Source organism: Lupinus angustifolius, chromosome LG06, assembly GCF_001865875.1.
Source record: "Lupinus angustifolius cultivar Tanjil chromosome LG06, LupAngTanjil_v1.0, whole genome shotgun sequence".
NCBI classification, from domain to species: domain Eukaryota; kingdom Viridiplantae; phylum Streptophyta; class Magnoliopsida; order Fabales; family Fabaceae; genus Lupinus; species Lupinus angustifolius.
This window is the reverse complement of record NC_032014.1, coordinates 2,544,096-2,557,548: the sequence shown is the minus strand read 5'-3', so window position 1 is coordinate 2,557,548 and position 13,453 is coordinate 2,544,096. Positions and strand designations below refer to the sequence as shown.

The following is a 13,453-nucleotide window of genomic DNA, read 5'->3' as shown; positions in this document are numbered from 1 at the left end:
TGAATCCATATAACAAAGAATTAATGACATGTTTAAATATAAACAAACAAGTTATGTAATATATTTAAAAAACAAGACATGTTCACATAATAGACTCATCACAAGATACCTAACACAACATCAATATCTAGTCTTTGGACAGAGATATTAATTTGTAAGTGGTATTCTCAGTGTAATGATCAAATATTAACAATTAGTTCTGTCAAACAATAGCATTTCTTTGGACCGAGTATTATTCACATGAAAATAAACTTTATAATTGGTACATATTTATCATTACATGTATGTCATTATTTTGCCAAATTGTGTCTTCCTTTGGGCCGAACACAATTCGCATAAATAATCTCATACTCATCTGTGTAATTCAATTAATTACTACAATAGATGTTACTTTGGCAACATATTGCATCAATTAATCCAAAATAATTACCGGACAAAGAAAATTAAAACATGGGTCCATTACAAAAATAAATAATATTGGAATTAAAACCTCCAGATTTGATATCTTTTATAATTATCAAATCTAATCTTACAATATAATTCCAAATCAAAACAGTGCAAGCTATTTAAAGAAATAGTGCAACAATTATTTATCACACATAATCAAGTTTCAGCCTAATAATTTGAAGCAAAAAAAAAGATGCTGCGGAAAAGCATAACATAAAAAACTTGATATGAAATATATATACAAATATATTTATATATATTTATGATTCAGTGAATTCAAAATCTGAATCCATTATACCATAAGCATGCTATTTATCTATGTTTCTTTCTCCCATTTGTATGCTCATTTGATTATTTCAGTTTGAGCCCTACCCTTTCATGAGGCTAATAATTCTTTCATGAATTTGGTACAGTAACAAAATTGCAGCAAATAGAAGGGCTTGAGTTACATGGCTCACTGTGACAAGTCCATTGTTAAGGTGGAGCCCTTTCTGAATGAACAAATTAATATAACAACATTGCACTGATTGAACTTTAATATATAACAGTGAAATACATACATACTCAAATATATATAGTGCAGTGTACATAAGAGTAATGCAGTAAATTACAACAAGCACTTAACATCACAGTAAAAAGAATTCATATGCAATAATGGCACCAAATTCATGAAAAATGCAGCAATGAACAAAAGTAACAAACAAGAAGTTGATTTAATTTAAGATAATTATGCAATAATCAGATTGTGTAAATTCCTAAATTAAATCCTAAATTCCCGATCTTTATAACATAACAGCGGAAACATAATTCAATAATCCCCAAATTAAAATTAGGGTTCATACAAGATTGGGGAAAACACCCTTAATGGAGAATCATGAAATTCAGAACCTGGCTCTGATACCACTTGTTGGAAATTCCTTATGATTGGTGAAATACCAATTATAGGATCTTGAATTTAATGATTCTCACACAACAATTTATGAATCAAAGGGTGCAGTGTCATACCTGAATCCATGTTCCTGGATGTGCTCCTTTGATCCACGTTTCTGAAAGAGATGTGGTATGATGGTCTTCCTCAACCAAATCTCTGATTCCTCTTATGACTTGCGTTTTCACTCTGATGGGGAGAGAAGAAAACTGAATATGATTTGGTATATTGGGGACCATAACCTTCCTGATGTGTTAACCTATAGGGTTCCCATTATCCCCTATGGGTTAACCTGGTGGGTATCCACCCATTAGGCTCATATCCTTTATAACCTTTTACAAATTTAAGGGGTGTCACTAATTAGATCACTTATAATGTAACCCGAAAATAAATAGCTAATATCATTGTATCAAATATATGATGCTTACCTTAATTAGAAATTTATAATTTCTAACATTGTAATGTTCTTTATTGTAATTTCATAAGAAAAAATATATTTTTTTATGTAATTTATTATGTGAACAATGTTTCTCATTTTTTTCCAAAGTCTAAACAAACAGTCTTCCTTATTTTAATTGAAACATAATATTGGTGCGCCATCTTATGTTAGCACGTGAAGACGTTATCTTTTTCAATTTTATTTATCCCATTTCATTGACTTTCAAATTTATAGTTTTGATCTAATCAATTTCCTTTGACCTCTCATGAGAGCTGCCTTGAATGGAGAATCAAATTTGTTGTCTTTATCAATAAGATTTATATATTTGCAACTCAATATAATTGTAAAGTTTGTCAAATATTATGTTTTGATTTTGATAGGTTAATAAAAATACTCTATTGTAATAATAACTCCCTTCAAGATTATATATTTTTGGTAAAAAAAAGTAGAAAAGAAGACTCAAAGATTACGGCAATGTGCACGTGTGTGTTGTAGTGCGCACGTAATACTTACTCTACTAATACGGCGATGACATTCAAGTCAAATTGTCAAAGTCAACTGTCCCGTTCTGTAATGGACACCAGTAACTTAGAGGGACGAGGCATATGGACATGGCTTTTTATGGGTATTATTTATTAATATCAAATATGAAATTTATAGCCTCATAAGGATTGATGAAAAAAACGTACCGTACCAGCCGGTTCGATCGGAAAACCGACGAATCAAACCTCTAATCAGTATGATATAGATGTGAAACCGGCTAAGTATCAAAACCGGTTATTCAGACGATATTTGACTAAACCGGTCAGTTTATACACATATTTTTTAAATAAAAAAACTAAAAAACCTATTATAAGGTGACTCATCTTTCCAACCCTTCTTCAACACTTCAAGACACATGCTTCCAAGACATACTTAGATTGCACCTTTTGGTTCCTAATATTCGCGTGTAATCTCAGTGACATTTGTGTACTCTTGTAGTATTGTCAGAAGATAGGATTTGGTGCAAAATATAATCTCAGTATGAGACAACTTTGACTCATTGATGTTAAATATTAAAACTCTAAATTTATTTTGTTTCGTAGAGTGAGTTGTGAACTTGTGTCATTTATTTATATTTTGCGATTGTTAAGTGATACTTTTGGAATGATATATATTTTATAATTTAGATTTTGAATTTGTTAAAGACTTAAAATTGTTTGTTTATGTGAATTGTAAGTAGATTATGAATATGGATTATAAATTTTAAGTAGATTATCTACGTATTTGAATTTTTTTTGTTATAAATTTATATATATATATATATAAGTAGATATGTTCGGTTTAACCAACATGCGGTTTAATTACTGAATCACTTTACCATTATATCAGTATCTCACCGGTTTGATAATATATATAGTTTTAACGACAGTGCGAATAAGTAGAATGTTAACTTTCTTTATAAGCACTTTCAATAATAAAAAATGTTCCGTGTGTTTGGTACAGGTAGAAAAGACATCGGTCTTTAAATATAAGGTCTTAAGTTTGATCATTAATTTTTTTTTGTGAGTGAATGCGTCTCTGCCTAGGTGACTAATTATATATTGAAATTAGTATCTCACCAATCGAGTTGGAAAACACTGTTAAGCTATAATTCCATTATTCCACACAAATAGCATTCTTTATTTAGTGCCGAGTTCTTTTTTTTTCTCGTAAGGAATTCACTTATCATTTTTTTATAAGAAATTTACAATGCCTTTATTAGGACTAGCACATCGACTGAAAATCCGTACTTGTTGACCCAATTCTTTTAGGCATCAATTTTGCCTTTGAAGGTGTCAATTGTGTATTTTTTAAGCAGCAATTTTGCCTTCAAAAGATATATAAAAACGGGAGAGAAGAATGAAGGGAGTGATTACAACGCCCTCAGTCAAATAGTGTATTTCAATTCGACTAGAGCAAATTGAACAAGAAAAAAGCTACACCATGATATTTCTTATCCAAACAACGATCATAATGTTAAATCCCAAGGCCAAAAACTCTATTTTATTATAACCAACCATACATATAGACATGGTTTTTTATATCTAGTCCAAATATACTATAAACTATATACTTACTAAAAATATAAAACAATAAATTTTCAAGTGATTAACCTCATGCCCTCTAATGAGTTTGCTCAACCTCACTATAGTCCATGTGCAACCTGAATATGATAATAGGTATTTTAGTTAGTGGCACCTAATTTGTAACTCAAGACAATGTTCATCACTTGAGCCGGTGATAGTTAATCTTTTCAAATGGCAAATCCAAAATGCTTGAAGGAAGGTTTGTGCATTTTATTAATTAATGTGGGTCATCACTCACTCACACATACAACACCATCTTCCTAGAACAAAAAATGAAGTTGATAGTTGATGTTAAATGGAAATTAAAGAAGGTAGGGTCCTCTTGCGGATATGGCTCAATGGTGAATTATTATTGACTTCAGAAAAAGACTTATCCACAATGCAATTGCATGCCTCACAAAAACATGTCCACAATGGTTGTATACTTGTTAGCCGATCATGTCCTTCTCATCGATCCCCACCCTTATTTCCTCGTCCCCTTGTCTATTCTTCACCATCTCATTATTCTTAGTTTTTGTTTTCTACAACTAATGGCTAAAGATGAGGGATCTATTTACTCAAATAGTAAGATTTTAAAACTTACTTTCTATTTTAGCTATCAATTCTAATAAAATTCAATAGTTTGAATTAGTAGATAGATTTAAATCATTAAATGTCCATAAAATTGATGACTAGTATAGAAAGTAAATTTAAAAAACTTAGTATTAGAATAAGTAAATCCTCACTTATGACTAAAAATTGTTTTCCATTTTCTCCAGCTCCTATTTTAAATGTGTTATTTAATACTTAATCTTATACATATATGCAATTCAAAAGATATACACTAACTACTTACAAGATTTTATGGTACCCATTTTATTCTTCCCATTCTTGAAATAAATAAGAGTAACTAGTTAGAGAAGGAGATCCAATTACTCCAAAAATACGTTAAAAAATATATTTTACATCTTAATTATTATATGAAAATCTAATCTTTTAGATTTCCTGGTTAATTCAAATTATAAGATTTTTCTTCAAAAATGATAAAGATATGAGTTTAGTTTTTTTAACTTAATCCAGACAGAATAGCTATGGGGATTAGGGAAAAACAAATCTAAGAAAATAGTAATGGTAAAAAAAAGGTACAAGGGGATTTCCTAGACGACTATGCAGCAGTACACACAAACGACAAAAGTAGCAGGTAACGAACAAGAAAGATATGTGCAGCTCACCTAGTCTAATGTAAGACGAAGAATGACGTCATAGATAAACTATGTTAATAGTCAAAATGGGTAATAATAAGCACGTGATAAATAAACCCACCAACTTGCACCTTGCAAGTTGCATTTTACACATGCGAAGCTTCAAAGAAGCTAAAGACGAGACCAACTTGATAAGAAAATAATAGTCTATGTATTAAAACTAAACCCGAAACCATGCACCATTTGAAAATTAATAATATCCAAAATGTAATGATCATAACTTTATTATCTAAGTTCATGAACCACTACACCTATAAATACCTTTCTATCTTTACCTTCCAACTTCGAATATTCAATTCAATACCTTCTTCTTCCCTTAAAAAACAACAAACAATTCCTCTTTTCATTTCTTTTTCTACTTCCTTAAGGATCAAAACAACATAACCACACTACTAGAAATAACCACCAAACGATTCAGATGGATGAACAAAATAGCTACGAGTCTGATTTGGCACTTTTAGACTCAATCCGTCGCCACTTACTTGATGAATCTGACCCATTTAGAATCGGAGCCCCGACTTCGAATTCGGGTCAAACACTGTCTTATCGTCGGAGCTCCAGTTTCAATAGCTTGTACCCATGTTTGTGTGATAATTGGGGCGAATTGCCACTCAAGGAAGATGATTCAGAAGATATGGTACTTTACGGTGTTCTCCGCGATGCCGTAAACGTCGGGTGGGTCCCATATTTAGAAACCGGGTCACCCGAAAGCTCCTCGTCAAGTTTCCAACCTCCGATAATGGTCAAATCGGAGCCGGATCTTTTTCCGGCGGGTTGTAGTCTACCGGAGTTAATTGCTACCGTTCCTGAGATTCCTAAAGTGGAGGCTATGCCGGCGGTGGTCCCGTCGAAGGGGAAGCATTACCGCGGCGTGAGGCAAAGGCCGTGGGGGAAGTTCGCGGCGGAGATCCGTGACCCTTCGAAAAACGGGGCGCGGGTTTGGCTCGGAACATACGAAACGGCTGAGGATGCAGCGTTGGCTTACGATAGAGCCGCGTATCGGATGCGAGGTGCGCGAGCTATGTTGAATTTTCCGCTCCGGGTTAATTCAGGTGAACCCGACCCGGTTCGAGTGACTTCAAAGCGGGTATCGCCGGAGCCTTCATCATCGTCGGAAAATATGTCGGCGGCGAAAAGAAAGAAGAAGACGGTAGGGCCAACGGTGCAAGTGGTGACAAGTCAAGTGGCACAGTACACACGTGGAGGGCAATTATTAATTAGCTAATAATGCTTAATGCTGACGTGGAGTACACAGTGTTTCTCATCTCTAGTCTCAACCAACAAATTTTGGATTGTTGCTTTAAAAAAACAAATAAGTGGTTTCTGAAAAGCAAGTATAGTGGAAAGATAGAGAGTGAGATGGTGGTTTAGAGGGAAAATAACTTGGGTGTAGGTTTTGTTTGGGTTTGAAAATAGAAATTTTGCCATTTGTTAATTCAATATTAATAATTTTGTGAATCGAAATTATGTTACAATTTAGTCGTGCTTTGTCGATATAAAAATAATAATGTTAAATTTTCCTAGTAAAATTATAAATTATAAGCAGTATGTACTCCAAAAAAACATCATTAGCTACTTAAAAGAACCCAAAATGTTAGTTGTAAACCAAAAATCAAAACGACCATACGTGTAAGAAGGGACCACCCGAAGAAGAACACAGATTAAATATGCATCACATTTTTTGTCCCACATCTCATGTTATAGAATCTATGTGTTATAAGTTGTGATTGGTTAAAAAAATTTATTTTAATTAAAAATTTAATTAATAAATATTTTTCTGATCAGTTACAATTATGGCATATGAAGTTACATAATGTTGTGAGACAAGATGAGAATGAAAAGAGCCGGTACCCAAGAGTGGTTGTAATTAAACGTTGGGCACGGATCAGGGAATTTAAAGGAAATAGGTTATTAAATCTAGCAAGGAATTTGACGAAAACAGGTTATTAAATCATACATGCCTCTTGTCCGTACTGTACTTATGTCTTATTATAATCCTGTTCACAATATCTTTGAATGCTCTATTTTTTAAATGTATTTTATAACAATTTGAAAACAATATATTATAAGACAGACGAGCTTCAGTCCATAACGGGTAATATGGATTTAGAAATTTAAGTATTGAAGACAAAATTAATATTTAGTATAATAGTTTAATTTTTAAGGAGAGAATGAAATTAGTTAAGATTGAATGAATGTCACATTTTATATCCTACAATTTAATCACTCTCCAAAATGCATAAACGTTGATCGCAGCACATATAACATACACATGAAAATTAACTTAATATTTTGATACTACCTATTAAAAATATTTTAAGGGTTTCTTTCTAAATGTTGTTTTACTTACAATATAATTACAATATAGTCGTTGGATAGGTAGTTAAGTTGGTTAGTATTATTGTTTGTTTATCAAACAATCCATTACATTACTTGTAAATTGTATATAAATCCCATATGGGTTTCTGAATAATCAATGAAAATTATAATGAATTACACCAAATCGTAATATGGTATCAAAGCTCTCAATTTGAGAGGTTTTGCTGCTGTGCGCTCACATATTCTTTTTCTCTTCCATTGGTTTTTCCCTTTCTATCAACCATTTTCCAAGTCTTCAATCATCCAAACCAGATTACTTCATTCAATCTGCATCCAAGAACGCAAGCCATAACATCATTCAAGAAGGTTCAAGAAGGTGTTGAAGTCTTTGATAACATTGGAAACCATGGAAAAATATGGTGTATATGCTAATACTTACTTAGGCTGATAGAGAAGGCAAACACCTTTCAGCACCATGTATTCTCAAATGGGTATGCACCAAAAACGTTTTTTTATCAACATGTATGTGAATTCAACCTCTTGGAAGAGGCATATAAGTTGTTTGATGAATGCCTAAACGAATTCTTGTGTCTTGGATGACAATGATATCTATTTCTTTATTTGATCTCCTAAGAGTTCTTTCTATTTCTATGATGTATTCTTTTTATACTCTTTACTGGCCAACAAATCTTGCATGAATCCTATGTTGGATGAGGTTTACCAACAAGTTTAGCAATAAACATTGCCACCTCTGTTGATGGTAAGAAGGCACATAATACTCGCTTTCCTTATGCTATTAATGAAAGATTTGTCTTGCCCTGGGAATACATCTTACTATGGTTGTTATGAGGTAAATGGTCATTTACCAAGAATAGAGATAAACATGGCAGAGTGAGAGTACCATCATGTAATGATCAATGAGGAACCAACTACAACGAAATCTCCACCTATAAGAGATGGAATCACAAATATGCAAACTATCCTTGAAGAATGCAGTCTGAATAATCATGAATCCAATAGTAGCCATGTCATATGGCAAGACAACATTGATCCTCTCTCCTCACACACATACCTTCATCATTGTGTGTATTTTACAACTATGAAGCTTCAACAATGTAGAATCATGAGATTCCATGAAAATATGGTCAAGATTTCTGACCAAGAACATAACCAAGTGATTGAGAATCCAATCATATTATGATCGAGATTCCAATCTATCGCATTGTCATGACTTCAAATCAAGATTTCAAGTTGAAGTCATTAACATTTACTCTCGAGTTTGAGGAAGGGCTATTGGAAGTATTTTAAGGGTTTCTTTCTAGAAGTTTCTAAGGGTTGTTTTACCCACAATATGGTTACAATATAGTCGTCGGACAGGTAGTTAAGTTGGTTAGTATTATTGTTTGTTTATCAAGCAATCCATTCTATTACTTGTAAATTGTATATAAATCTCCTTTGGGGTTCTGAATAATTAATGAAAATCATAATGAATTACACCAAATCATAATACTACCGAAGGTTCCTATATTTTTTTGTAAGAAATTAATTTCTTTCGTATAGTTGTTATTTCCAAAAATATCACTTACATAAATCGAATCTTTGATACATACAAATGCAAAATATAGGATGAACATCTGCTGTCCCATAAAAGTGTGCTACTGTTTGTCATTGGTCAAAAAAATAATTAATTATTATATATTTAATTTAAATATATATTTTTAACCAATTACAAATAGTGTCATATAAAGTAGCACACTTTGTGAGTAGTAGATGTGCTCCCCAAAATATAAGGGTTAATATAGTACCCATAACACTGTAAAAGAAAACGTCAAGGAAGCGTTTACAGTCAACGCTAGAGGTAGACGCACGAGGGCTTCGACGACAATTGTACAAGAACTTGCGGGTTGCCGCAGTCCCAGCTCTTGCAAAAACCTTTGATTTTCAAACTTAGACCTTTCTTAAAATATATGCAAGTGATATTTTAAAATAAGTGGTTGGAATGAAAATTGGTACAGTATCCTTTCAAATTAATCAATAGAATTTTATATTTATATATGAAGATAACATCTATTGTAAAGTCATACTTTGCTCATTTAATTATTTTACTTGTGACACATGTATCTTTATGTGATTAAAATGGGTTGTATATTAAATTTTTTTATACTAAAACTATATTATCCATAATTTATATATAGTCTTTATTTAAACATAAGTGATAATTAACATATGAATGATAAATATATAAAAATGTTTTACATTATCCATACATATACTATCTTCTAAAAAAGTATAAAACTTTGCTAAAACAAAGAGTTTTAATTAAACATGCATAAAGTTTTAATTAAACATGCATAGGAGCCCACATAGCTATAAATATTCCACCCAAGTCCAACATACCTAAAACAAAACCCCAAGAGGCTGAAACCACCAACAATGCGAGTTTATTTTTTTCTAGAACATCTTGATGTTCTTCATCTACATCTACAATCATTGAGACCTTACTCCCAATTGGAATTTTAAAGTTTGGTTTGGAAGAAACTATTTTCAATTGTTTGAGTTTGTCTTATAATATAGGCACTTATGTAAGTATTTGAGAGAGTTTATACATTTACCTTAAAATATTTTGTAAGCTCTTTTAGCTTTAATTCCATACTCATAGGAGAAACTTATGAAATGAGCTTATGAGGGTGAGCATTGAATTTTAAAATAAAATTATCCAGGATTTAACTCATACTTTGTCATAAAAAAAATCCTGGACTCAAACATGGAACACATTTTAACTCATGCATGATATGCATTGCTCTGCATTATGCACATGCATTAATCTTCTGCAACACTAACTAGGATTTTTGCTGGTAACTCAGTATACATAAATATTGTCCTACATTGCCACACGCGATGAATTAACTTTGCAATTTCACTCCCTTGTTCCTAATGTTAATTACTTGCATCAGATTAATCTGAAATGGAAAGTGATCTGCTTCCTAGATCACTTTCAGAAAATAAAATCCGAGCATACGCACTGGCAAGTTGAGTAAAAAGATGCATTAAGTGCCTTAACGAGAAGCCTAAATTAATAGCAGCCTCAATATCTATCCCCAGAATTTTTTGATACCGCAATGACATTGAAGTTAAGGGAGTCTGGATTTTTCTGGATCATGCTCTGCATGACTTTAGCTGCATCCTGTTGTAATGTAAACGCACATTTGTAAATTTCAAAATTAAAAAGAACATATTTGATAGGAAGAATGCACTGGCACAACGCAAAAGGCATACACATGCAGGTGCCTTTATGCATGCAAAGATGGATGCAAACTATAAATAAAGGTGGCACCCACTGGCAGAAAAGGGTGAGGGTGTTTTTCTTAGAAGAGTTAGGCACAATCACCAGCCTGACTTTTCCAAACAAACTTAAAGCATAATATTTATAAAATCATATGTTTTTTTAAGAGCAAGGAGGAGAGCTCAGCTGCTGGGGGTTGGGGCTATAAAATCAGTTTAAAATGGCCTCAGTCCAGGCGAATTGCCTGAGCCGGTTTGCTATAGAAACCTGGTCATTGTTTTTTCATGCATCGATTAAATTTAAAATTCATTTTCCTGGACAATAAGACCATTTCATACCAATACTATGGAATCTTTTCTCTACAGCATTTTCATAACAAATAGATCCTTTTCTGAATACAAGTCTTCCAAGGAACAAAACAGTTAAAGCCTCAATATGCAGAGATATTTACCTTCAACAAAGTACTTGGTGAGGATGGACCATGAGATATTGGCCCTGACTTTCTTCCATCAAGCTCATAAATTTCCCCTGCAAATGGCACAATTGCACAAAAACTAATTAAAAAATGATGGCCCAGTGCATGAGGTTCCCACTTAGTGGGGTCTTGGGAGGATAGATGTATACGCCCTACCCTGCAAGCAGAGAGGTTGTTTCCAAGATTTTAACCCGTAACCTTATAGTGACTAAGTAACAACCTTCCCGTTGCACGGAAATTAATTAGATTAAATAAAAACAGAATGCAAATACAAGTAGGTAAAGAAATCAAGTTATTCTCATATATATACAGAATTAACTATATAACGAACTTACCATCCACACAAGCAAAGCAGATGAAATGAGCAATTGCATTATCTGCTGCCTGCATTACAAATATTTGAAGGAAAAATAAGGTAAGATGAAGACTTTTGGATATATATTTCATCATATTTATGTGTTTGTAATGCGGTAATAACAAACCACAAATTTGTTTACATATCACATTCAGATTTGATTTTAGGATAATAACAACCTAATCAATCTAAACAAATTCGTATACATAGATTTGGTTTGTTATTACCGCATTAGTTTGGATTAAATTATTCAGTCTTTGAAACATCTTACAATCAAACGCTCCCTAAGAGAAGAAATGGAAAATAAGCAATTATTTCCCTCAATAACCAAAACCAAAATATGCTGTAAGTGAATCATTTTGAATTTTTTAAATTGCAGCTTCTAACTTAGAAATACATCTCATATTCTTCTTCTTCTTCTTCTTCCCGTTTTGCCTAACAAAAACTTAATCCCCATGAACATTGAAAGTGACTAACAGATCTATATCTCCTGTTAAGTCAATAAATTCACAGATTCACCATTTAATGGTGCTTTAATCAATAAATTACCTCTGTATCACCAGCAGTTGCTGCCACTGAATGTGCAACTTCCATTTCTCTATCATTCTCAAGAAATATTGCGCGCTGTATCATATATAAAAGAAGGGGGGAAAACAAAATGAGCATGAGTTTAATCTTAACAATAGTGTCTATGCCTGCATGTGCTGATATACGAGAAAGAGAGAGCGTAAGTGGGAATAACCTGCATTGGATCCAAGCTTGCAGTAGATTTAAAGAAGTTATCCAAGAATGACCCCTCAACTTACAAAAGCAACATCAACTGAATGAGCAATAATATTTGGAACACAAAAAATATTAATGGAGGCAATTAATTATTGAAAATTTACCAAGCTTAATCTGAGAAGTTATGTTGCCAAGAGCATGAAGAAGACCTACTGTACCACAAGCATTACCCACTGTTTGTTTCATAAAATACACTTTACTGCTATACTCCTACACCATAACAACACACAAAAATACTACTCAGTGCATTATGTTCAATAATCAATATAATATGCTACGCAAAATAAACTACTGTTTAATCATTAATAATTAGACATGTATATAAAGTGGCCTTCAAATACATTATAGTTAATTTGAATATGCAATTCCTGGAAGCAGGTGAAATGACGAAAAAACAAATAGAAATATGTACTGACCCTTTTTTCATTATTCTGTTGCAACCTCTCTTGTTCAGTCTGATAAAATTAAAAGTTTTACAGAGTCAATAGAAAATTTTAAAAAAGATCAAAAGAGAAATTATAGTGGCTGTAAAAGAAGAGAAAAAAATGAGGAACCTGAGTAGTTAAGGGATAAAGAAAAAGCACAGCCAAAACAGGCTTTGGAACAATTTGAAGAAGTTCTTCATCTAAGCCATAAACATCAAAGCACTGAGCTTCATCCTGTGGAAGCCCAAGCCCCCAAAGGTACTGAAATTAACGACGAGGTTAAACTATGAATGCCCTTCATCCCAAATGTAAAATTGATTAAGATGATTGAAATGGAAAAGAAAGGAGAACCTGGTTCATGACATCAGGATTAGCTTCAAGAGGAAGCCACCTTTTAGAAGAAGAAGAAGAAGAAGAGCTTTCGTGTAAAGTAGCCATTTCTTTCACTTCTTTATTCTCACTATACTCAGCCTTCAGGTTTTCATTGGAATCGTGTTATATAGTCTTGCGTCGGGCCTAAGAGTCCACACCAATATGGCCCGACATTTTCTTTGACCAAAGCCTTTCCTAGGATAAGTTAACTTTAAAAATTAGTTAGCTTCAGCAAATTTTAATCACTTAAATTTCAAATGATTTTGTATATATCTTAT

General features: G+C 32.7%; 3 protein-coding genes across 3 annotated transcripts in view; 1 reads left to right on the top strand and 2 right to left on the bottom strand.

Annotated features, from left to right (window-relative positions):
* LOC109348887 (peroxisomal acyl-coenzyme A oxidase 1-like) overlaps window positions 1-13,453 on the bottom strand; it is a 31,434-nt gene that overhangs the window by 14,980 nt on the left and 3,001 nt on the right. The gene's annotated exons all lie outside the window — the stretch shown is intronic.
* On the top strand, window positions 5,433-6,486 carry LOC109348888 (ethylene-responsive transcription factor 1A-like). Its single transcript, XM_019589494.1, has one exon. It carries the CDS (start codon window positions 5,582-5,584, stop codon window positions 6,386-6,388), a length of 807 nt encoding a protein of 268 aa, XP_019445039.1. The 5' UTR covers window positions 5,433-5,581; the 3' UTR covers window positions 6,389-6,486.
* LOC109348891 (ubiquitin carboxyl-terminal hydrolase 3-like) lies at window positions 10,283-13,290 on the bottom strand. The gene is made up of 10 exons (XM_019589496.1): window positions 13,155-13,290; window positions 12,933-13,064; window positions 12,795-12,833; window positions 12,483-12,588; window positions 12,338-12,396; window positions 12,145-12,219; window positions 11,576-11,624; window positions 11,217-11,293; window positions 10,532-10,666; window positions 10,283-10,500 (listed from the first exon to the last, which is right to left on the bottom strand). The coding sequence occupies exons 1-9, from the start codon at window positions 13,239-13,241 to the stop codon at window positions 10,568-10,570; spliced, it is 723 nt and encodes a 240-aa protein (XP_019445041.1). The 5' UTR covers window positions 13,242-13,290; the 3' UTR covers window positions 10,283-10,500; window positions 10,532-10,567.